This window comes from Strix uralensis, chromosome 1 (genome assembly GCF_047716275.1).
Source record: "Strix uralensis isolate ZFMK-TIS-50842 chromosome 1, bStrUra1, whole genome shotgun sequence".
Classification (NCBI taxonomy): domain Eukaryota; kingdom Metazoa; phylum Chordata; class Aves; order Strigiformes; family Strigidae; genus Strix; species Strix uralensis.
The window spans coordinates 170,519,245-170,545,572 of NC_133972.1; the positions used below are offsets into that span (position 1 = coordinate 170,519,245).

General features: G+C 37.8%; 1 protein-coding gene across 10 annotated transcripts in view; it reads right to left on the reverse strand.

Annotated features, from left to right (window-relative positions):
* The window catches only part of PTK2 (protein tyrosine kinase 2), a 230,008-nt gene that overhangs the window by 71,092 nt on the left and 132,588 nt on the right, over window positions 1-26,328 (reverse strand). For 9 of the 10 annotated variants that reach the window (XM_074888817.1, XM_074888782.1, XM_074888773.1 and 6 more), the window contains 7 exons: window positions 20,571-20,650; window positions 18,971-19,033; window positions 14,863-14,917; window positions 10,463-10,603; window positions 9,654-9,731; window positions 8,428-8,535; window positions 7,073-7,190 (listed from right to left, as the gene is read on the reverse strand). In XM_074888817.1, coding sequence (XP_074744918.1) covers window positions 7,073-7,190; window positions 8,428-8,535; window positions 9,654-9,731; window positions 10,463-10,603; window positions 14,863-14,917; window positions 18,971-19,033; window positions 20,571-20,650 — 643 coding nt within the window. Of the gene's footprint in view, window positions 1-5,551; window positions 5,641-7,072; window positions 7,191-8,427; window positions 8,536-9,653; window positions 9,732-10,462; window positions 10,604-14,862; window positions 14,918-18,970; window positions 19,034-20,570; window positions 20,651-26,328 lie in introns of those variants that run through there. The other variant, XM_074888840.1, reaches the window with a different exon arrangement.

A 26,328-nucleotide genomic window follows, 5' to 3' on the forward strand; every position in this document is an offset into this window, starting at 1 on the left:
CTATTAGATTTGATGAGATACTTGGTATCCACGTGGGGAAGGATGATGGGGAAGTTACTAATCAACCCTTTAGTAAAACACCAATGATTTACAGCAGATTGAAGTACGCAGGGAAGGAGAGAAGGTGGGCAATTAAAATAGATTTCACTCTAAATCACTGTAGCACTGATAAAGTGACCCGAGAGAAAATGGAATACCCATACTTTCAGAAAATAGTGACGTATACTGTTTACACAAACTCATGTAAATTCTAGTTAGTTTTCATCCTATGTTAAAATTTCTGAGATTCCCAGACATTATAAAAGTAAACAGTCTTACCTATGGCTATTATGGGACTGAGTAGAGAAATGCCTGATGCCCAGAAGCCATGCTCAACATGGCAAACTACAGTATTCTGTTATAATTTTTTTGCTGTCTAAAGGCAGAACAACATCATTTGGCTCAATGACTCAGGTCTGGCTTGATCTGTCTGATGGAGGTGTTGAAAAGGAAGATGCAGGAAAGAAGGGAAACGAGAAGCTGTGATTTGGAAGATGACCTGGAGCAGCTCAGCAAAGTAACAAGAGCAAGCACCTGAAACTGGAGGGTGGAGGAAGGACAGCAAGATTATACAAGCATGAGGTGGGAGATAAAGGTATTGGGATACGTTAGGGTAAATAATACCTTTTGGGGAAAGGGAACAAAAGGCAAAGATCCTTAGAGGTAGTGTGGAGTCATGAGTATGAGATCAAAGGGATGAAGGTGACAGCCTGACAGGAAAAGACCTGGGGGGGCTTGGGGCGGGGGGGGTGTGGAGAGAAACTGTAATGGGCACCAGAGGATTCACACTGGATGGAACTGGGCAAAAGACATTGAGCTTGGAAAAACAGGCAGAAGAGTCCTGCACGCTACTATGCAGGCTTCCCTAGAGTTGTCAAGAATGCTCCAAAGAATCTTAAATTCCACCCAGTATCTACATCAGCTATCAGCCATTATTTGTGAAAGCATCCTTTGTTCATCACATCAAGTCATGCTGCTACTGCTAGTTATTCCAACACTGCTCCTACATTTGGCAATGGATTTAATGGTTTAGATGTTGCTGATGAATCACATGTGTTACTGGCGAAACATACTGCCACAGTCTGTTGTTTTTAAAGGTTTAGAAAGTGATACAAACATACAAACCTCTGTGTTAAAAGAGCTTTATTAAATTGCACAGTTCATCATTCCATATTTTTTAAACAGATGCACAATTAATAAGCAGTTATTAAAAATAATTTTCCTTGCTCTTTAATATGTAGCTCCATCACATATTAACTGCATACTATTCAAACTGTATTCTAAAGATACAATTTTAATTTCCTCTAGGGTTTTTTTTTTATGTGTGGAGCATATCAGTATATTTGGGGACTTCAGAAACATCAGTGAATGATTTCATAACACTTGCAGGGCCACAACGCTTCACGTGTTCAAAGTACTGACCTCAGCTGCAGATCAGATTGTTTCTCTTGCAAATGTAGACCCCAATCTCTTAAGAAAATGAGAAATACCATAGGTGGCAACCCATGAAGTCAATGACTACCTATCAAAGAGAATCTAAGAGAGATAAAGACAGAATCTATTTTCCCAGTGCAGTATTAAATTTCCTTATAATGAGAATCCTGTTCTGTTCCTGCAAGTCTCCCCTTACTGAACAGCTTCCTATAGGTGCAAAATATAGACCAAGGATCATAATAAAAAAATCTCTTTCACAATAAAATTCTGTTTCCATCTTAATAGTAAACCCATTCTACACATGTTGTGAGATAAGGAGAATGTGAATAGAAGTGGTATTATGTAGTTAGTTGAGGAGTAGTAGTATGATGTAGTTAATGAGGGTGACAAACATGAAAGGAATTGAAGATGGCTAGAAAACTAAGGAAGAAAACAATGGGGATGGACCGAGAAAAGCAGAAACTCTAACCCAAGTTAAAGGAGTATTTGTTTCCAGATTGGTTGGAAACTCAGGCAGCTTGCATGGGTCCAACAGAACTAAAACCCCGTTATATGTGATCACCTCCCCTTTCACTGTCCTTCGCCAAATTCCATGAGGCATGACTGATTTTGTTCTCATTAGCAGCAGAGCAGTGCACTGTCATGCACTGACCAGAACTGGGGCCCTTGTCCTCTGGGTTGATGGGGGTGGGAGGTGGACAACGCACGCTCAGCCCTGGGGAGAAGGAAGGAGCGCATGGCACTGCTCTTAAGCCACAATTTGACATATGCATTGACCGGCTACATGGACAACATCCCCCTTTTTGCTGAAGATCCGCGTCAAGTGGAGTGCCAAATATGGACTGGGGAAACTGGAAAAATAATCATATGTGTAAAAAAAAGGAAGGGGGGAAAAAAAAAAGCAGCCTGAAATAAAAACCTACTATTAAGTAGTATTAGAAACGCCTCCCATTTCATTGGAGAAAATTCAGGAAAAATCCATCCGCATGGAACTACTGTTGAAATGGCATATCAAAGCTGATCTTATAGACGCCTACATGCTCTCCGGATAGAAACTGCTCACTTCAGGCAGTGTTTCCCAAGTTGGTGCTCAACTGTTTACAGCTTATATCCCAAATAAAATACGGAACATTCATTAGTACCCTTGTAGGTCTGAAGTCAAAATTCATTACTAACAGCATCACAGTAGAAGCATATGTTGTTTTTCACAAGTTGAAACCCACAACATTTTGCCCAATTCTATATTCAGTTAAAAAAAAAAGGACATGCGTGATTGTATTGGGGTGTCCATGCCCAGATACTGACAGCGAGGGCTGCAGGGTGGTGGGAGCAGGTTGTCCCTGAAGGACTGCAGCCCGGGGAAGGGCCCGGCTGGAGCAGGGACACGGGGCAGGAGGGAGGAGCGGCCCAGAGGGCTGCGAGGGACCCACCGCAACCCCCAGCCCCAACCCCTGCGCCCCTTGGAGGGGAGAGGAGTTGGGAGTGAAGGGGTGACCTCAGGCCTGGGAAAAGGTATGGGGGGAAGGTGTTGTTTTAGTTTGTTTCTCACCATCCAAATTTACTTTAATTGTCAAGAAATTAAATTAATATTCCTTGGTTTGAGTCTCTTTTGCCCATGACAGTAACTGGTAAGTGATCTCCCTGCCTTTATCTCAACCCAGAAATTCTCTCATGCTTTTTAATCCCCCTGTTCTGCTGTGGAGAGGGAGTGAGCAAGCAGCTGAGGCTGGCTGCTGGCCAGGGCTAACCCACTTTTTTGGTGCCCAATGTGGGGCTTCAGAAGTTCAAGGCAGCAAGAGTAACTGAAAGATAGAGTGGCCAAAGTCAGACTGAAGAATATACCAGGGAGAACAATAATTGTGGGGAGCTTGGATGCTGGTGTCAGAAATGTGTTGATGTAAAGTGGTGATGGGACAAGGAGAGGAGTTTTATGGTGTATGTACTGTTTTTTTGGTGGGGTTTTTTTTTTTGCTTTTGTGATGACAGTACTTTAGATTTTGATGTTGAGAATTTTTGTTGATGTAAGTGGAAATCGTAAAGAATGTGTGAAGAATGTGTATTTTGATTGTAATTATCAAGTATGTGTGTCACAGAGGCAGGGGGTGGAATGGTGTGGAGGCAGCTGTGACTGGCACAGGGCAACCCCTGGTCTGCTCCCACAGCAGACACCCCTGCAACCAAAACCCTGGCATTTACACCCAGTACCTTCCACCACTCCTGTAACTTCTGGCTCCAGGAGACATGAAGAACTCTCAAGTATTTTGATTTACCACAATGTAAACTGCCCTCACCTGACTGAAATTATTGTGAAAGCAAAATCAGTGAGGGGTAAAGTGATAACAGTATTATAAGAATTAGAATACATGTTGCCATTCCATTAAGATGAAAATGGTGCTAATGGTTAAATTTGTGTGAAAACAGAAAACGCTTCTTTGGAGAACTTAATGGATTATTTAATTTTGGTATTTTGAAACTCAAAATTCTGAGTTTTCATTTAGCTGTAATCTTTTTAGATTTAAAGGGAATGTTTTAATGTAAAGATGAGTTCTGGTATAAATGAATGACAATCAGGTAACTGTTTCAGTTGCTTAGGTGTTTATTTTCCAGGTTTTTTTAGCCTTTTGTAAGAGTTTTGACAATTCTGCATTACCTATAAAGCTTGTTTAAACTGATTAATAGACACAAAATTCAGCCACTAGACTTAAGATCACAGGAAAGCTACTTAGTACATAGTCCAATCAGTAAATAGCCACTTAATATCAGTTTAAGTTTTTATCATTGCTTCATTTGTGCTCTTTGTGTGTATGAGTTAAGTGTGATAATGGAAACACAAATATTAAGGTTAAAGTTTCCACACTGGTCTAAACAGATCTGTATACCAAAATATTTATAAAAAAAAAAATCCTAAAATGAATGGAAATATGCCAAATACTGTCCAGGTCTTAAACATTACCAAGTGCTCTCACCAAATTAAGAGAAACTGGATCATTAACAGGTAGCAAGACAGATCATATCACAAAAACACAGGTTCTTTTAGTAATCAAGAAGGATAATTTATGAGGAAACTTGCAATAAACATGCAAATTTCCAACAAATGGGATGGGAAGGCTCAAAGACGGGAGAAAACCCATCTGCTGGATTGAGAGTTGCTACATGATTTGTTTCTGATGTGCCTTATATAAACAAAGCTCACCATAGGAGGGATCTGGGAATGCAGACCATGGTGGGGACAGCTCTCCTACAAAATGTCTAATTAGTATGTTGAGTATTGCTATGAACTTCAAGAAAAGAAACCTCAGAAAAAGACTCCCACAATTTATTTTAACTGGAGGGATTCGATTCATATTTGCATAAAGAGGAGTGTTCCCAAAGCGCTAGATAATGTTCCTTTAACTCAATCACTGCTCATTTATTCTACGTTAAAATACACCAGTAAGAATATCACACAAATAAACACACTCCATTAAATGCATTGATTTATTCTGCATTCATGCCTACCAGCAAACAACAGTGCAAGGCATAGTTGTGCAACACACAGAAAAATCAGAGATCTTGCCCTTCACAGAGCTTGGTGAGTCTAGATAATGTAGCAGCTGAATGATAAAGAAGTCAGGTCAGAGGAATACAAGAATTAGAAAAAGGGCAAATAGAGTGGGTCAATTTTTATTGCCACCTGCAGGAGCAGTAAGTCAGGATCTACGTGCCTTGCTAATCTTAGGCAGCAGTTGATTGTATGCATCATGAAACAAGTAAGTATTGAAGAGGACATGGTAAATCCTGTAGAGATTTTGACTGGCAGCTGCTCCCTCGCTTGGGCAAGAACAGCAGAGGACAGCAGAGCAGGGTTTGACTGAGAAGTGGAAACACAAGTGGCTGGAGCACAATCAATGCCACAGTGCACAGCACTGGAAGCTTGCACGCTGGATGAACAGAGCTAAGACTTGATGAAGGCCTTGACTGCCTGTGGTTGCTGTTGTGAATAACACAGTTGGAAATCATCAGGCAGTGGTATTTTGTGGAGTTAACAGCATTTATATATAGGTAAGAAAAGAAAAATTCTAGCAGCAAAGGAACAAACCGATAATAGCACTGGCAAAGTCGACCCAATTTCTGAAGTACCACCAGTGCAGAAGTGGCAAGAACTGGATACGCTCTACACGTGTGACTCTAAAGAAAAAGCAGAGGGCAGAGTCAGAGTCATCCATTAACTTACTGAGAAGTAGGGAATGTGTTAAGATATGAAAAAGTTTTAAAAGCTCAACTTTGGCTACTATAGTTCAGGCTGAAAAACAGCCAATCCACTGGGTATTAGAAGTAAAGTTTGGGAGCGAATAATAAGGACTGTAACAAATCCCAAACCACAATTTTTCAGAAAAGAAGAGGCACAAAAGCCAACTGCTCACAGGTATAGACTAGTCTAGTGAAATGAAAATCTTGGTTTGTGATGCCTACTTTATTTTTAGAGCAATAAACCAGCATTAACCTTTAGGTGTCGCAATTTGGTACCAATGGTTCATCACCACCGAGTTGTGCACCAGGTTGGCTAGAAGAGCAGAGTTTGTGTTGAGGGAAGATTTTCCTTTGTGTAGGATAAACATGCAAATTTAAGAATAATCTGAACAATTCCTAAGTGCTGTCAAAATCAAAATCTAACACCCTACAATCACATCTCTTCATTACTGAATGACCAAGTTTCAGTTTGGAGTTTTTTTCTGTCGTGCACAGGCAGGATGCTACATATGGATGTGGGAAAGACCAGGGAAAACCAGTGGCACAAAAAAGCAAAAACATGGCTAAAACATGACTCAGCTTCAGATCAGAGAGCTTCTGGGATAGTTCGTGTACTATTACAAATAGGGAAGACGTAAATAGTTATTGTTTTAGAAACCAAAAAAGTTGGATGAATTTCTGTGAGTAAAGTATTAGTACAGGAGGTCAGAAATTTCCATTCTTAAGCAGCTTTGCTTAGATGTTTTTCAGTAATTAAAGCTGGCTGAAATTAGGAAAAATTCTAATGAAATTTAATTAAAATTCTCTCTTTAAAGCTAGGTGTACCTGCACCCTTGTCTCACTGCTTCCAGCTTGTGGGTTGCTACAAAAACAACTGATCAACACTACAAAATACGCCTCTGCTTTGGTTCTAGTCTTTCTCTCAAAATTTTTAATTTTTAAACAGAGATGTTTTGAGTATCTAGGAAGGCAGAAATTGTAAGAAATCATCACTAGTCAGAACCTTATCCAAATGCATTCTAACCAACGTCTCTGAATTTCCACTTGTAGATTAGGGAATCGCATTTCAAGATAACACGTCCTTGTTAGGAGTGCCTTCAACCACAATTTGCTTCTGCTAGTGAAGTTTAGAATAGTGTAAAGCAGTGATTACTGAAAACCAGACCAAATTATCAGCCATTAAGTAATTTTTGATGGAGTGACATTTACTATCAGTGTTTCTCATAACAAAAATACCTCATGGTTCCTCCGTGAAAGACAAGAGCCTCCAAGTGAGGGTTTTGCTGCTGCCTTGTGTCTTCTATTCAAGTGCAAAATAATCTATCAGTAGATATGAGTATAGCAACTACCTGAATTAACTTCTCCTTACCTTTCTGTGGCCTGATAATAAAAGATTGCGTAGCTCCATTCACCAGTCGGCAATATCCGTCTATCAAGTCAGCCATATTCTCTGCAATGGTTAAGGATGGTGCTGTCACTGTCAGAGGCTAAAGAAGGGAAAAAAACAAGGCACCAACAAAGAGGTTTTATTGTAGTTGCAAACACTGAGTGGAACAGCTGTGTCATTGCATCAGAACTTTACACAGACTTGCAAACAGTAAACAGAAAAATGTGGGTGAGCAAAGAACTACAGATTCCTGCTTTACCTTTTTTTGTAGCAAATTTAAAACACAAGGTTCAGAAAGCAGAGCTGATAAAACCCTCAACCCAAATATAATATTAATCTGGCCTTATTAAGTGGCTCGCTAGCTAAACTTCTAGTCAACCAGTGTTCAACTACAATGACTTTTATGGCCATAATTATGACAATTCTGAACCTGCTCCTTATTCTTTAAAGCTCCTACAAGTGGTATCTTTTTTCCACCCTTTTGCAGCAATTTATGCTTTTCCCTAAAAAGTAAACCTCACAATTTCAAAAAAGATAAAAATAAAAGATGGACAGTGGATAAAGAGATGAGACACATACAGACAAGCTACAAATTTTAATCTCATCAACATTCGTCATCCTCTGCAGAGATTTGCCAACTTGCCCTCGATCCTTCTGTACCACCGTGACTGTTTTCTAGTGCACTGGACCAAGGAAAAGATTTTATTTCACTTCCAGCTCTGCCTCCATGTATTATGAGGGAACAAATTTTCCCTCTTTCATATTTCCCCTTTTCACAGAAGTGAAATTGCTCAGTTTCCTCTTTAGGACGTAGCATCATATACATATGCAGGCTACTATTAAGTTGCACTTAAGGGCTAGTATTTTTAAATTAAGCTTCTTTTACAAATATCAAAGTCTACAAGCACCAAGTGCAAAACCTAAAACACGTAAAGAGCTCTAAATCTATTTTAAAACCAAAAATATCTGACTGGTGTGATGGCAACTGCTCACACTCAACTTCCCTTTCCCCTAAAAGAACAAGAAAAATCAAACACTTGCAGAATGCCCGGAATTCAAAATGTTAAAATATAGTGCACTGGCTGTTAACGACAGGAGGAGCAGGGGAGTTTAACAATAACTGAAGTCTTTGTACACATACACAGACAGGCGGTCCCCAGCTTAAACATGCACGTACAGAAGTGTATCACGATTACGCTGACAGTAGAAAAATCCAGAATGAAGTTCCAGACCAGAACAAAAGTACAACATACAGAGCATCTCTATTAAGAGTATACCTACACTCCTTCCCAGGAAAACCAAAGCTAGTAAGTTTATCACAACCGTCAATATCATACCTCAGGTGCACCTGCTATCTTGAGTTGCAACATCCCTTTTCTGTCCTTGTCTTCGCTGTTTGAATACTGAATAGTTTGCACTTGATTAAAGTCTGCTAGATGAGTTGGCTGAAAAAAGGCAATAGAAAAAGTGGGGAAAATTTTAAAATTACAGCAGAATACTGTGCTTTTATTCCTGACGTTGCAGAAGCACATCTAGACTTCAATCTCCAAATTACACTTGCAGAAACCTGGTCTAGCGAAAGGTATCCCTGACATGGCGGGGGGGGGGGGAGGTGTTGGAACTAGATGATCTTTAAGGTCCCTTCCAACCCAAACCATTCTATGAAATCCATTCCTCTGTTTCCTTCTACAGGTTCATTAGGCTCTAGCTAACAACATATACAAACATCCACAGTGATCTTGCAAAATGAAATCAAGCACCAAGTTTGCCTACAGAGGTCACTGTTGAGTAACCTCAGGCACATGCTAAACTACATCGTGGAAACAATCTCTTGGAAGTCAAGACAGAAAACTCAACAGGTTAACCACATGGAACCTGCCCTCACAGCTTACTTAACAAACCTCCAGACTGCTGTAAAAGGTATGTTCTTAGTTGGCTATGTATTCCTGATCTCCAAACCTTTTCAATAGCTTTGAATTAATTTCAAGAGAAGTTGGACATGGGCTCAACTTAAGTCATGATTGTGAAGGTCCCACACATTTTGCTAAAAGAACCTGTCTGAACATAACTTCCTTGCAGCATGGAGGTGTACGGGAAATACTGTAACACAGTCAATATCAATGAAAAGGCTACTAAGGGTATGAAGTAAAGCAAATACACCAGCTATGGCCACAAAAATGCTAAACACTAACTGATTAAACAAGCTCTTAATTTACACATTCTCCTTAAGAAAGGGGAGAATAATTTAGAATAATTTGCGTATTTCATTGTTAAAAAGTCACTACTAATGCTTCGAATTCTGTAAGTGAGCACTTCACTGGGTACAAAAGCCAACCAATTCAGTGCTAAGGCTGACACTGTCTCTCTACTTAACTGCATTTTCTCTGATGATCCCAAATCATGAGTTAGTATCTGAATAACAGCTGTGTATGATGAATTCCCCAGATCTTCTGTGGTTAACTCAAAGATTAGACTTGTCATGCCCCTTTGTGTGAAGTTCAGTTCACAACAGGTCATGGCTGTTAAGACAGGAACTGAGAAAAGAAAACAGAAGTAGACTTACATTTGCACCCTTGTCTGTAAGGTAACTGATTCCTTCTTCTGGGCCAATTGCCAGTTCCACTGAAATAATCCAGCTTGACTTCAGAATCGAAGGAGAAAGACAGTAAATTTCAATAGTAAGACAAGACTTTGCTACGGAACACTACCCTCCAATGTTCTAATTACAGGTTTTAGTAATTAGTCTCTAGAAGCTTTCAAACTCTTCAAACAATTTAAAACTCTTAAAATCAAGTAATTCTATAAGTAGCAAAACTCTTCATGACTGGTTTCCTGGGGATTCATGCTACTCAAAATGCATTTCCATGTGTTTTATCTTAGGTCTACATGAAAACTACATATTTCCTATATTTCCTTTTCTCTCCTCGTGGACATTGATGTTCATGTTCTAATTTCTACTTGAGTGTCTATTTTCACAAAGCTTGCAGACAATGCCCTTTCTCAAAATTTGTTTGAAACTGGTACATTTAAAAAGGCATTAGAGCAAAATTTACAAACACAAGAAGCTGAGAAGTCTCATTTCCTCAGGAAACCAGGTTAAAAATTGCCTGACTTTCACAAACAATGCACCAATAAAAATATTTAATAATGTACAATTCTTACCCTACTAATGAATGCTGCTTTTTTAACAGTCAACTGAGAATGTTCTGAATAAAATCAATGAATATATTTTCTTGTTACTGAAATCCAAGGACTTGTCTCTACATCAAAGCAGGCACTAAGCAAGCAATTACTTGCAGAACTAAGCAAAACCAATTAGATTCATAACTACAGCACATATTCTGGTCACTGTCCCATTCCTCCTCTACTTACACCAAGAGCACACTTGAAGCATTCCTTGTCAAATCTGTACACTGGAGAGAGGATCTCAAAGAATTTCAAAATACTTTCTTCTCTATTGAGGTTGGCAAATTGTCGAAATGTTTGCTGGATTAATTTTCGTAGTGTTTTGGCCTGTATATTAAAATGTTTAAAGATCAATTATTTTAAATCTAGTCAGTGACAGTGCATTTTAAGAGTTTCAGTCACTTAATATTAACAGTTTATCAATGAGATGCAGACAACTGAAGAAAAAAAAACAGCTTTGAAATATAAGTAACAGTTCTGCCTTCAAACTTCTGCTTGGGAACAAAATTATTTCTGCTATACATTATAGAGGGAATATCTAACTAATAATGCTTTGAATAAATTATAATGAAAGACAACACATTAATCTTTGCAGGAACTATTTTTCCTAGATTCCACATTTCTCCCAACTTCTTAACTGTGTACCAAGACAGAAATACAGCAACCTACACCTTCATACTAGGTTTTAAACTTAAATCACCATTCTCTCTTACCTGGTAGTAACAACCCAGCTGTAGCTGTGGCTTAATCTCTGCACACAGTATCTTACACTATCCATAATAGAGTGGGTTCTTACAGTCTGATAATATTCTAAGTAACTTCCATATAAAAAGATAAAATTTAAATAGTAAATTAAAAATTAATGTAAAAAGTAAAACATTTAAATTAACTATTTTAAATATATTGCATATCACTCTATTAACTGTTTTTATTTTAAATATATTGCATATCACTCTATTAACTGCTTTTAGGGCAGAAATAACCACTTAGAGCAGCACAAATCATCCTCCCAACATCTGGGACAGCGTTACAGAACAAGACACATAATTACATATCCTGAAAAGTAAAGCATGTAGAGGATACAAGCAGGATTTCAAACAACTGCATTAAAAAAAAAGATATCTAAACTAAGACTTACGAAAGGTAAAGTATCTGCCTGAATATATAACCCCTAGGAAGGCAGCCACTCATATCATATTAAAACAGAATCCAAGAAGCAATCTCTTTAACATGCCCCAAAACTGAACAATCAAGAACCCTGAATAAAAAAATCTGTTTCTAAACACTAGAAATCATCTAGACAAAAGTGCAGAACCTCCTCTTCCTCTGTCCTAATCAGAGGAGTACAGGTGTGCTCTGTAAGTAGAGCCAGGTGACCCACTGCTTTTTCATCACTGCTTACATCACATAGTGCCAAAACATCAAAACCATACACACATCTATTTTTTCCCTTTGCCAAAGCTTGACCCATGTCTGAAGTGACTGAACGGATTTAAAAAACCTTAGTAATACCCATTTCTAATATATATTCCAACTAACAAAACAATAGAAGGCAAAACCATGCTTACTTTTGCAGTATGTCAAGGTTAAGACATTAATGATAAGGAATTATCATTATTCCTCTACCAAAACATATCTAAATGTCCTATCGTAACAGCATTAAACCTCTTCATTCTTTGACACCGCTTGTAACAGCTTCAGGCACTCCACAAATACAAACTTCTTTTTGTCATTAGCACTTCTAGTTCAATTAGGCATTAATTTTTAGTAAAACTTTAAAGAACATTCAGAACTCTAAATAGCCAGAATTTTTCAAAGGAGTGTTTAGAAAAGTTACCCTAATAGCAGTGATCCAAGGGTGCTGCATATTCACGTACAAAATGATGATCAGCTTTGCAACGACACATATATGGGCTAAAAAACCCCCTCAGGTCAGCACATAAACTTTATGTTATAAAGTCAACAAAGGAATCTGCCATTTTGTTGGAATTTCGAATTACTACAACACTTCAGCAGAACCTTTTACCAACTACCAGGTGGCTGTGGATACTTGGGTAGGATAAAGAAAGCATCTCGCAGACAGGAGACCTCCATACTGTACCCTGAGCTGCCTAAGACTTTGCTGGGACTCAGACAAACTAAACTGGACCTTTCTGTTATCTTCCATTTCACAGAGAAAAGCGATGTTAAGGGAACTGAAGACCTTAGCATTAACTGAACACCTGTCAAATAACAGAAGCAAAACACTGTAAAGGGAAAAAACATCTGCTAGCTCAAGTTGTCCCAAGTAATTCAGCCACTCAGTTGTTGAAAGATACTTTATTCTGCCTATGGTTTGTTCTCCTGGCCTCTTTCAGCATCATCTTGACTTCCACGCATAATGGCATATGTTATTTGGCTCATTAAAGTCCACAAAGATTTACTCTTCACTTTAACGCTGAGATCATTAATAAAGTGTACACATACAAAACTACACCTCTTCCATAACAGAACAGAGCCATTTATGAGAAATATCTTAAAATAACAACTTCAAGGGAAATGCATTGAAAATTTGCTCTTAAAAATATTTCCTAAGAACATTTTTTTTCCCCTCCATTTTTGCTCAAGGCATGTTCTAGAGTGACAGGTAAGACTCCTAATTTGCAAACTGAACACAATCTCACTACATTAATTTCTCCACATTCTCCCCACCCCCAAGTGTTGGTTTAGTATAAGTAGATTTTTTTCCCCCATGGTGTTTGCATACTTGTTATACCTACATACAGAGAGCATGACTTAGCAGTCATGTCATCTTAGAGGCACCGTTTACTAATTCACTAATCTAAATGCAGGAAGGTTTCTTATTATTCTCTAGTGAAGTAATGAAAATGGAAGGCCTGTTGACTCAGTAACTCTTCCTCTGTACTTGAATTAGGTTTATTCTTTCTTGAACACGGATAAACATAACTATTTCCGGCATATATAAGATGTAGTGCATTGTCCAATGACTTTAATGTTTCCTCCTGGAGACCCTAGACACCTCCTGAGACAGCACTTGCTTTCTTGTACAACGTTACGTCTTACAGACACACTGTGATCAGCTAATATAGATGTCTTTAAGCTCCTTTTAAAATTATTTATTTAATGGGCTCCCCAAATAAAGCTGAACTTTCAGTTACTTTGCACTGTTAAATAGTTTGATTTTCGTTTTTCCAGTCTTCTGATCATCCCATATATAGAGTGATGCTCTCTGTAGAGCTGACATCTAAACACGTAGCATCAACAAATTTGATTACCACTGCACTACACTCTATGATTTACCTCAGTAATAGAGAGAAATAATTAACTTTATATTTCACGGCCATCAGGAGCCCTCCTTTCCTGGGCAGTTCAAAATCACTGGTCTTCACAAAGTAAGAGAGTCATTTAATCATTTGAACCTATCATAGATTATTTTTAACAGGGATTTCATTTTCATTAAAAAGCAGACCCCTTTTTCCTTCCCTTGTTTTCCCTCTTATACGTCCAACATTTTTTTCATGTCTTTGGAAGGCTCTACTCAGCTTCACCTGGCAATTCTTGCTACTTCTTTCTGCTATCCTCTCCATTTCATGATTTCTAAATAGCACTTTTCTTTGTTGGTCAGTTTTCTGGCTCCGTAATATCATTTTTTAAGATAGTTATTAATTCTTTTACGTCTGGAGCCTTTCACCACAATGTCTCCCTTTAGCAGAGAATACAGTTACAGATAATTGCTTAAATTAAAATGCAGAGGGATTACTTAAATCCACTTGACTTCATTAGCTTCTGATTTTCAAAGGTCTTTTGAAACAAAACCCCTTCATGACAGACCTTTTCTGTTTATCCATTTCAATCATAAGGTAGTAACTTTCTAAATCTGACGCTGAATGCCATTATTCCTATAAAACCATCAATGCTTGCCAAAACCATCTCGAAAATATCAATTTATGATTTATACTTTTACATATGAATGGTAAGAGGTATTTTACCAAGACATTCATATCAAGATGGCTACAGCTGTAAAAATACTTGGTGACCATTCTTAACCTTTTCAAAACTCGTCAAGAAAAATTACCCTGGGAACATATGGACTTCAATGGAAGCGAGATTCGACTAACATTTATATTCTTAACTAGGATTAACATCAGTGGAAATTACTGGAAATCTTCCCTGAATGAGTTGGATACAATCTTGAGCAAGGAAGGCAGAATATGGTTTATGGAGTTGCCACTAAAAATATGTTGCTTTCCTACATGTCCCCTTCCTCCTTCTCCAGAAGTCTCGTTTGTCTTTTAGGCGGAACGACAAAAAAAAAAAAAAAAAAAAAAGGAAAGAAGAAAGAAGTGTTATTTGATACCAGAGGATCTGAGACTAGTTTTGAAATTTTGCTCACAAGGTTTAGGAGGTAGAGGTGTACCTCTCTCACAGTAGCTCAGCAAGGCCACGTAAACCACTACTATCTTAGTTCTGCCAGTACAACTGCACAGCAATTCCCTTATGACTATACAGTGAAAATTATAATGCAATTTTCCGATTTCTGACACATTTTTTTAAAGTAGTATACAACTGACTGAAACTGTAATTACCTTCACAGAATCTAGTAAACTCTTCGGAAAAAAACGTCTTAATCCAACATCTTTCCTGAAACAAAACCACATGCAGCGTTAAAAACATTGTGCGATATTACATTGCTCTTTTTCAGGGTGGTGTTTTAGGTTTGTTCCTGTTTTGTTTAGTTTTTCAACTAGCACATGCAATATAGTAAATGATTTTCATAGTAAGGTCCTCGACAATCTCGGAGTAACAAACGGTTTGTTAAATGCAAAAAGGATATTGCATTTGCAACACGTACCTGCTGTAGAAAGTGTGTTATTTGAAATGTTGGCTTGAGCACAGAGAAATTTTCAAAATAAAAACTGTTCTTTTTCCTCATATTGAGCATTTAATTTTAAAATTCCCAGCTTTTTATTGCAAGTAATCTCACTTTTTTCATCTGTGTATCATGATGCTAATTCTGTCTGTGAGCTCAGATCTTGCAAATTAAATTACATCAAGCTCACTTTCACACTTATAACCAGGGTTGTACTGCTGGTTTGAAACGCAGAGCTGTAAGGATTTAATACTTTTGTGGCTCGGATGTGCTGCACCTAGCTTACGTCTGACGTGTATGTATCGCTACAATTAAACATGAGCCTCAAGAAAAATGCCTGAGAAGTTGCCAGATACATGTTAGTGCAGAAGATCACTGTACACTCAGGTATAACAAATGTTGCATGACTGTGAACTAATTGTACAGTATTAGCAGAAAATTTGCATGAGAAAGAGGTAAAACCAAAGGAAAAATGTAAATAAGGAAAGGACTTATATCCTTGCCTCTCAAAGGTGTTACTGACTCTTTGCCTTTAAATTTAAGAGGTTACAACAACTTTTAAACAAACACCCATATCTGCTTCTGAAATGAGTATGAAAGAAAGCTTTCCACAACTGCGTGCTTTGAACATAAACAGAAATACATCCAGAATTCTTACATTTGGCAAAGAAAAGAAAAGCCATTAGTAAGCCGGAGATATACAGTATTTATTTATTGCTACCTAACGGCACAAGAAGAAAGCCAACATTAATGTCAATATAAAAAGCTTACTCAAAATAATAAAACAGGGTATTTTTAAAGCTCTCTGAAGACTAGTATAGAATTTCACAAAACATACTAAAAACATTCTCAACTAAGAGAAGCAGAAGGTTCATGAGCAGCAGTGAACACTAGCATCTATGCAATGACAGTAAGCTGAAAGATTATAAAACTTTCATAAATGTTAATTCCTTTGATGCGTTTCTTCTCAAATGCAAATTATATGCGGTTTATCATCCCACACAGTTAAATAAATCTACCACACTATTACCATCTAAATAACATGCAAAGACATTTTGACAAGGAATATATTAGTTTAACATTAAGTGTTTGAGAGAGAAACGGTGTTTTCAAAAATGAAGCGCCCTACATCACTCCAGTGTTACTCATCTTAGCAGTACTGCAGCACATGGCTGTGACAATCTGATTCGATTCGTTATTAAGAAGAGTTGTAGAGTAGTCTTTTGTACAGCTCTGTATGTAGCAAATTCAGAAGAAATTCTTATGCAGAGTACAACAAAACACAACTCTTTTTAATAAAATTTGTTAATAAAGCATATCGTGTGTTTAACTGAGATGGCAAATTTATTTATTGGAGGAGAATTTAACAAAAGCAGCATACAGATTTAACGCCATGGTCAACAACAAACTATGGATATCCATAAATAAGAGAATAAGCATTAGAAATTGGAACATACAAACAGTTTTGAATCCACAACCGTACAAACTCCTTCCCTTCCCTCCTCAGCTGCACTGAGTGAGGGGTAAAATGGCCAACTCGGGATACTCCCAACTCAGTCCTCCACATTAAGAACTCAGACATCTGTTTTCTGATTGCCAGTAAGAGATAATTAGCAGTGTGATCTTGGTTCATACAGTTCTCCTACAGCTTTGTATTTAACCTCATGCACTGCATCCCACATGTGGGCTTAAATGTAATTTTTTTTTTTTTATGTATAAACTTCAATAGGATTAATAAAATACCAACTACAGATAGATGATACCACTTGTCATATAATGATAAGCAGCTTTAGGCAACATATATCTTTATTTCTATTTTTCATCTCAATTGAAGTTACAACAAAAAAGTAATGTTAGATTAACATAATAGACTTTTAACATGCTTTTTATGAAATTGTGGCTGCAGCTGTTCCTTCATATAGCTCCCATTTTTGTACTTGTAATTATCCCTGTTCTATGCTAACAGGCTTCACATTTATTATGAAAAAATTCTTCTTTCATTACATGAAGGCCCAACTATTAAAGGCTACTTAACAGTTTGATTCTATCTACCATTTCCCATCCAGATTTCGTCTTGTATGAAAATCTGATCAAAGACGAACATACATCAAATAGACATCTGACAAAGACAGGCAAGAAGCAATCACATCAAATGCAAAAAAGTGCCATTTAAAAATTGCACTCAGCTGGTTAAGTACCTCATGATGTAGTAAAACTAGCAAAAAAAAAAAACCCAAACAAACAAAAAGCCTCACTTGCAAAATAAATTACTTGTGTAGATAAACCTTTATAGCATATTAAGGTGGTAAGATCAAATGAGTAAATTTTGGGGATCATTGCCACTTTTTGCAGACTTTTACTAGCTTATAATCATGTATAGCCACTTGAAGGTGTGTTTATCCTTCATCTCTCCCAGGTAAGTCCCATACAAAAAACGTTTTGCTTCTCCAAAAAAACCCAACCAAAATCTCAAAAATGCACAATTCCACATTTCCATTTTTTCATGGCATTAAGTTGTTAGATTTTGCATTCAGGGTTTTGCTTCACTTTGTTTTTCACAACAACAATTAAGTTATTTCCTACCAAAACAGTTACTGCTTGGAAAACACATGCACTGAAAGAAACAAGTCACTGTTAAAAACTGGACGCAGCTCCATACTGAGTCCTCCAGTAACTCTCACCTGTTACAATTATTAATTAATACTTCCTGTCATCTGTTATGACCCCGGTTTCCTTTGTCTCATTGTTTCCAAAGCTGTTAATCTAATTAGTAATGTTTGGTTATGCGTTTCCTCAACCAGGGTATTTCTACTACTGACTATCTTAAAACTGAAGTCCTTAAAAAAAACCCCTAATTCAAACAAAAACATAGCTTAAAAAATTCTGCATAGATAGAGGAGCACTATATAAATAGCAGGCACAATATAAAGAAGCAGGCAATTCATTAGTTACCTTTACCTATTAAAATCAGTTTCCTCAAAAATCCTTGCACACTTATTCATTGTGGTGAAAAATCTTCCACCTCCACATTCTCTAATTTCACCCCTCTTAGCACATTTTATTAAAAATTAAATAAAAAATAGAGACTTCATGCTACACCAACCTTTTATCCCAATTTTATGTTAAACTGTACAGCATCTTTTTCACAAACATAATTAGTAGTGAAGAGCAGATCATCGGTGTACGTATGTACAAAACCTCTTTCACTAAATTAATACAAATAGAACCAGTTTTCAATCCCTGAAGCTTCTAAAGGACTTTGAATTGTTTGGACTGAAGCTATCTACTGTACAACATGATTAAGTAACCACAATATTTTCAGTATAAGGATACTTCCTGGTGGTCTTAAAATTTGTGATACATAGATAAATAATAAATTTGCTAATTGCAAGATCACAATTCAGGAAATCCAGATACTGATCAAACAAGAAAAAACAATACCACAAACATTTTCATGTAACTCAAACTTTACCACAGATGAGTCACAATTGAAGAATGCACAGGAAAACATTAGAAACAGAATCACCTTAGAACTGGACTTGATGAACCCATAAACATTAGCAAAATTGCAAAAAACCATAATAAGCCTCCTGATCAAGTTTAAACAACTCCAACCCTGTTTTCCTGGACATGAGTTAAAGGTGCTCTTCCTACTTCTACACCCTGATAGGCTTCATCATCCTTTTCTTATATTAAAGCACCCAAAGATCTCAACAAACTTCATGGAATAAAAAACTTACAACAGAAACATTCTGTTACCAAACTGAATTTAATGTCCCGGCTTAAGAAACAGTTCAAACCTCAATCTAGAACGCAATACTTACTCTAACACTTCATAGTTGGACTTCTTTTCTAATGCATTGCCTCTCATCTCTCCATAGGACCTCCTGAAGTCAGGAAAAATATTTGAAAGTGACAATTATTGGATGATCCAGCCTAAAACTACAACGTCAACGTAGTCAAATCTTTCAGAGACTTACCGTTTAGAAAACACTGGTGGAGTGAATTCAAATATAAATATTAGCACATTATTCTTCTAGTTCAACAGATCAGATTTTTATTTTACAAAGTAATTTCACATATGGAACATTACACAGGGCTACAGCAGTGCTGCATTTTCAGAACCACTTTAAACCAGCTTAACTGCACTGCTACCCTTCAGCAGGTCCTTTCTACCTCCAACAGTACCTCCTCCCTCCTTTGTAACAGCACTTGTGTCTGTGCATGGAAACGGAGACCAAGAGGAAGCAGGAAATGATGAAAACTAACAGTTTCAATCCAGACATGCTCACATTAAAAAATAAATTAATAAATAAATCATGAATGAGTAGCTGTTGTTGGGAGAGGGCTGGGATCATTGTATTCACTGAGAAAGTGGACCAGTAATATTCATGGTAAGACAGTCTTAATAGTTGTATATTACAAGTATCTCGTGAAACTGCTCTGAAGAGCCACAGCATGGGAACCATGGAAAACAGGATTTGGCTGACAAAATAATCATGGATTATTATACTCATTACACGTTTTGAAATAGGGCACGAACAATTTTTTAAGTGCGTAAGGAGTTTGCATTTACACAAGGAATTTTTGTTTTCTCTGGGCCTATCAGCAAAACTTATAGCAAAGACATCAGGTTCTCCTACGATACCTAGGAAATTTTGTAAGCCTAAATTTTGTTTTATTTTGGAAAGTACTGGTCAAAGGACACTTCTATTCTCTGCTAATAAGTTTACATTTGCCATTAATTTCTTATCAATTTTACTTCTTCTCTAATCTCCCTGTGCGAGACAACAGCATAACTAAAGCAAATGTTTCAGGCTGGAAATTCTCCATAAATTAGCAAAAATTAAAACATGCATTTCAAAAGCTGTGCTGGGAACCCTCTCAAGGATCTCTTATTCTGATAAATTTATCTTTATTTTCCAGCTGTCTATGACAAGAACACCAAAAACACCCAAAAGAATCCTTAAGATTTAATCATTTGAAAATAGTACATTAAAAATTGAGTAAATGCAGAGAAGAAAGGTAGCAGCATTTATCTTTGATTACACTCCTTAGCTGCAGGATTTATATATGCACAATGACAAGACTATTTGCTAAATAACACCACAGATGCATTTTTGTTTAAAGTATACTTCACTGTATTTACAGGTCTTTGAATTATTCAGAAAAAGAATTCACCCAAAAGGCAGTATCAAGATGTAATTAATTAAAATATTAAAATTAATGTTAATTTTAAAATCACTAGAAATTGTTTACAATACAGTCTATTCAGTTTTTCTTTAAACTACTTTGTCGCAAAAAGTCTAATGATGTTTTATTCAACTATACGGGTCAGAAATCGATGAACTATAAGCAGTTTAAAAATTAATGTATATATTCTGTCAGAAACACGTTGAATAATAAATGAAATTATCAGCTTACCGGATTTCAAGGCAACCTAGTTTCAAAGCAATTTCCTGGTCCACTTGATCTGCTATTTCTAACATATAGTCATTTTTCACCTACAGCAAAAGAAGTAGGTACACATCACAGAAAGATCAGTTCAGCACCAATACAGACTAAAATACTGCCCAAACAACTTTAGAATAAATACGTCTTAAGTTTAATTTTTTGGAATGGCTCTTTACAGTGCATGAAAAGAAAAAAGAAGTTACATTCATATTCTCCACAAATGAGCTGCACTTTTGTAAGAAACCCATTTCGACTGCAATGAATTTATTTAAAAATTCCTCATCTACATCAATATTATCTATGTTTTATTAAATAGAATCAAAATCTTCACAAGAGGCTGAGCAGATGGTTGCACCTGCATTCAAGATATGTGAACATACGCTGTATTCTTGAACCACCGTGGTCTACAGTTTTTAATTTTGTAGGTGCATCTAATCATGCATATAAACCAGACAAATGTGTGTGCATTACTGTGAAATTAAAAATAGCAGTAAGTAAAAAGAGTAGTATGAGAAAATCAGACTACATTCTGACATAAAATAATGTTTGAACTAGCAAGAAGAAGAAACAGGAGTGAAAGTAGATGGTTACCACCTACAGTAGGAAACAGAACAGGCCAAGTAGTGTGCTCTGACCTGGAGGAGGCCAAATGCTATGGCCAAATGGTCATCCCTCCTGAAGACGATGGTTGGGCCAAAAGAGCATATTTGGACAACTGCTGGCACACATCGTCCCCCATGTGCTGGGGCACAGTCTACAAGAGTGGTAAAGTGGCATGTGCAAAAGCTGTACCACAGTGTGCTAAGTATTCAACAAGGTGGACTATGATGAACTATATTTTTCCCAGAAAGAGTGGTCAGGCAGTGGAACAGGCTGCCCAGGGAGGTGGTGGAGTCACCATCCCTGGGTGTGTTTAAGGGTCGTTTAGATGAGCTGTTGGGGGATATGGTGTAGGGGAGAACTTTGTAGAGTCGGGCTGATGGTTGGACTTGATGATCCCAAGGGGCTTTTCCAACCTGAATGATTCTGTGATGGGTCAAATCTTCATCACATGTTCTGGGCTTGTTTTATTTACTAGCATTGATGTAGGCAGAAAGCTTACTTTTTAGGTAATACTTTCATCACACTGGAGTAAGTAATTTACACAGTGACTAACATCAAAAAAAAAAAAAAAAAAGACAGTAAGAAAGAACAGAACTAGTGCTGAAGAACTTAACTCTGCAAATCCTGTCTTCTGTGCAACAGGCGTTTTTTACCAGTAACATATCTCTACAGAAGTATGACTTTTCTTTAATTGCTCATGTTATCCTCCATCTTATGAAATCATAAACTTGCTATTGAGATCCTAAAGCCTAAGATCCTAAAGTTGAAGAAAGTCCTGAAATATCACTAAAATCCACAGGACTGCCTTGCAGATCAAAGAGAAGATTACACATTATGAAAGCAATACACTTCGCAAAATGTTTGAGTGATGACAAGCTGCAAGTTGTATTTCAAACGGCTACCACTATGAAATTCATGATACAAAAGATAAGGAAGTACAGCAGCAGATTCTACAGCTGGAGGTCCTCTCCAGTCAGCATCCTCCCAGTAACACATAAGCACGCACCACAGCATCCTCTCACCACCAATGTAACAGCTGAACTACAAAGCAACAAACGCGTAAGACCTTCTTAGTTATGAAGTGCATGAAAAATTTGAATTTGTTATTGAGAGATGTGAAAGAAGAAATATGATAAACTGCGCAAGAGTGAGAAGATAAATTATTACAACAGCTGCAACATCAGGAGAAAGCTTCTTGCATTTAAAGTTATACAGGTACTCAACATGACAAAACAATAAGCTTTTACATCTTCTCAATTCAACCCCTACAAATACTAATGAGAGAGACAGGAGAAGAAATAATTGTCCTTCAGCATCATGTAATTTGCTATTTACATACACATATGGAAATAGGCATTCTGTATTCCCATGGTAGTAATACACAAAATATGTAGAATTAATAACTGTCTTTTTCTTCATTATGCTTACGAATAAAACAAACAAACAGCCTTCTCATGGGAAACAGCATTCTATCTGAGTTTTTCTGGTAACATTTACAAAGATTTATTTGATTAGAGGTTAAAAAAAAAAGCCCCCCCCAAAAGCACAGACTCTATATATCTCATAATTACAGTGGCTTTAAGTGATATAACCTGAGACACACATGCATCTTCCAGGAAGGTTTGATTCTGTATTTTCATTCAAAACTATGAAGGTCCCTCAGTGCAGCGTCCTATGTGTTAGCCAAGTAAACAGTCACTGCTGTAATGGATGAAACATCTCATTTATGAAATCAGTTACAGAGAACCATGTATAAATTAGAGAGAATATGACCACACATATCATGTGTATCTACAGTACATATCATGGATATGGATCGATGGGCCAAGGCCAACTGCATGAGATTCAACAAGGTGAAGCGGCAGGTCCTGCGCTTGGGTCACAACAACCCCACGCAATGCTACAGGCTTGAGGAAGAGTGGCTGGAAAGCTGCCCGGCGGGAAAGGAGCAGGGGGTGTTGGTCGACAGCTGACTGAATATGAGCCAGCAGTGTGCCCAGATGGCCAAGAAGGCCAGTGGCATCCTGGCTTGTATCAGAAATAGCGTGGCCAGCAGGACTAGGGAAGGGATCGTCCCCCTGTACTTGGCACTGGTGAGGCTGCACCTCGATGACTGTGTTCAGTTTTGGGCCCCTCACTACAAGACAGACATTGAGGTGCTGGAGTGTGTCCAAAGAGCAACGAAGCTGGTGAAGGGTCTAGAGCACAAGTCTGTGAGGAGCAGCTGAGGGAACTGGGGGTGTTTAGCCTGGAGAAAAGGAGGCTCAAGGGAGACCTTATTGCTCCGCTACAAACTCCTTTCAGGTGGTTGTAGCGAGGTGGGTGTCCGTCTCTCCTCCCAAGTAACAAGTGATAGGACAAGAAGAAACAGCCTCAAGTTGTGCCAGGGGAGGTTTCGATTGGATATTAGGAAAAATTTCTTCACTGAAGGGGCTATCAAGCCCTGGAACAGGCTGCCCATGGAAGTGGTTGAGTCACCATTCCTGGAGGTATTTAAAAGACGTGTAGATGTGGCACTTAGGGACATGGTTTAGGGGTGGGCTTGGCACTGTTAGGTCACCGGTTGGACTCTGTGATCTTTAAGGTCTTTTCCAACCTAAATGAAATGAAGTTATTGTGTTCTCTATTTATTTATAAGATATAGCAGATTCCATTCATCTGAAAGACTCAGCAAAGAAGGAATTACAGAAATATTTTCTGAAGGGGGAATTTAAGGTCCTATTCTTCAGCATCAGGAGGAAACACTGCCTAATGTTATGAAGTGACTGCAGAGCTCTCCCATCTAAATCATCCAGAATTACACAGGGAAGGAACCGCTGGAGGTCATCCAGTCCAACCTCCCTGCTCAAGCAGGGCCACCTAGAGCCAGCTGCCCAGGACCGTGTCCAGACGGCTTCTGAGTGTCTGCAAGGATAGAGGCTCCACCACCTCTCAGGGCAACCTGTGCCAGTACTCACTCAACCTCATAGTAAAAAAAAAAACGTTTCCTGATGTTCAGAAAGAACTTCCTGTGTTTCAGTTTGTGCCCACTGCCTCTTGTCCTGTCACTGGGCACCACTGAAAAGAGCCTGGCTCTGTCCTCTTTACCCCCTCCCTTCAGGTATTTGCACCCATTGATAAGATCCCCTCCATGAGCCTTTTCTTCTCCTGGCTGAACAGTCTCAGCCTTTCCTCATAAGAGAGATGTTCCAGACCCTTCATCACCTTCATGGCCCTTCACTGCACTCTCTGCAGAAGCTTGATCTCAACGCCTGGAGGCATTTTCCAGAAATTTGGCAGTCCAGAAGGTATGGGCATTTCTGACCTGCCTGTACTGTTCAGTATCATCAAGTGCCAAAATGGGAAGAAGTTTCCCTAGAAAGGGCACTTCTGGAAACAAGACAAAAAATGCAAGGATTTTGAGTAGTCTCTTATCTCAACTATGGTCCAGTTACAATTACTCTTCATTCCACTGTAGAACTGCACCTGTTAGTAATGGTATAGTATTTCCCTAAGAGAAAATCTTCTATAACCAATGTTTTGTTTAACTTTAAATCAGAACTACCATCTAGATGCCTTCATAAATGGCACAACATAGTAACTTAAACAGAAAATTGAATCTGAAATTCTGTTCATCAGTAAGGATATGAAACCCGTGCCTCATGAAAACTGTCAGACCCAAGCTCAGAGCACGTAAATCAGGAATGTAGTTTTCAGGCTCTCATGTTATTACCATAAATGACCTCTGCAGTACACATAGGTGGCAAACAACAGAACAGTCCTCCTTGTCCACAGGTCTACATGGGGTTGTTAGAAAAGAAACAAATTGGAGATGCAAATTTTACATGAGTTCAGTTCTTATATGGATGCCTGTATTCCAGAAATGTATCAAGTTTAAAGAAACGGTAATGAATTTTCTACTTGTTTATATTATCCATACTGAGGTTTAATGAACTTTTAACTGTACTTTAAATAGAAGCTTTCATTTCATTCTTCTACCCTTCTTTTTGAGAATTCACCTTCATGTATAGACCAAGTTACTTCAGTTAAAAAGCTAACATTCCTGTCCACAAAATCCATTGGCTACCCTGCCTTACATCCACCCAAATCAAATACCCATTCACTTGTATTTCATTAAACTTTTTTTTTTAAACAATGCATTCAATTTTTTTAACCATTTCAACAATTTTGCATCATCAGAAAATTTCAGAGCTGTTATCCACTTATTCCTTGAGGTATTCATTCAGACACTGAAAAGAACTTGCTGTAGCAAAGTATTTTTTCAATCCTGACATAAAACTTTCCTTTGCAGAAACTATGCTAATTTGAGGCTACTAGTATATCATGATCAAATATGTATTAATTTATCTTCACAGCTCATTGCCTTGTAGATCCCAGTTCTGAAGTACTTCATTTGTTAAACTAAACAGCTTAAGAATATCTTCAGTTTCATGCAAACATATTTTAAAATGCTGCTAGCCTCAAGCAACTACTATTCCATAAATAAATAAGCAACATTACCCAAACATTTAAAGTTTGGGGTTTCTTTCCTCTTGCCCTCTGGCTTCTGAGATTTCACAAATTCCAGTCATATCTTCCCAGTTTGACTCTGCAACTCCAGGCACCAGAACTTGACTAACAAAATCTTGAAAACCCTTCCCATTCCAAGAGTTTGGAAGAAAAAATAAGTGTTATGAAAATCCTCCGCTTATTTGCAAGACAAGAGTGAGACATTTTCACCATAACGCTGGAAGCAGACAGTTGCCTACTTGAGTGCATAATTTTGTTAGTGTGGCAAGCAGAAAAAAAAAGGGGTTTTTTTTGCACATCCCAGTCCAGAAGAGATGGACAAACACACATATTTCACAAAGGTGGAGTAAATGAATATATTCCACCTCACATTTCAGCCAACAGAGACTCTCCCTTGCTGATCTACTGCATGGGGGGGGTGTGTGGGGGTGTTATTCCTAAAGTTCCTTGGTACAGTAATACGGAGTTTCAAGTCCTTCAAATTCACTACATTATTCAACCTGACGAGTGGGATAAAAATGCTTTTATGCACCTAAGAAATAAGATGAAAACAGAAAAAAATACCCTCTTTCAATGTCCACAAGTGACTAACAGCATTGTTAACAAATTTAGTCAT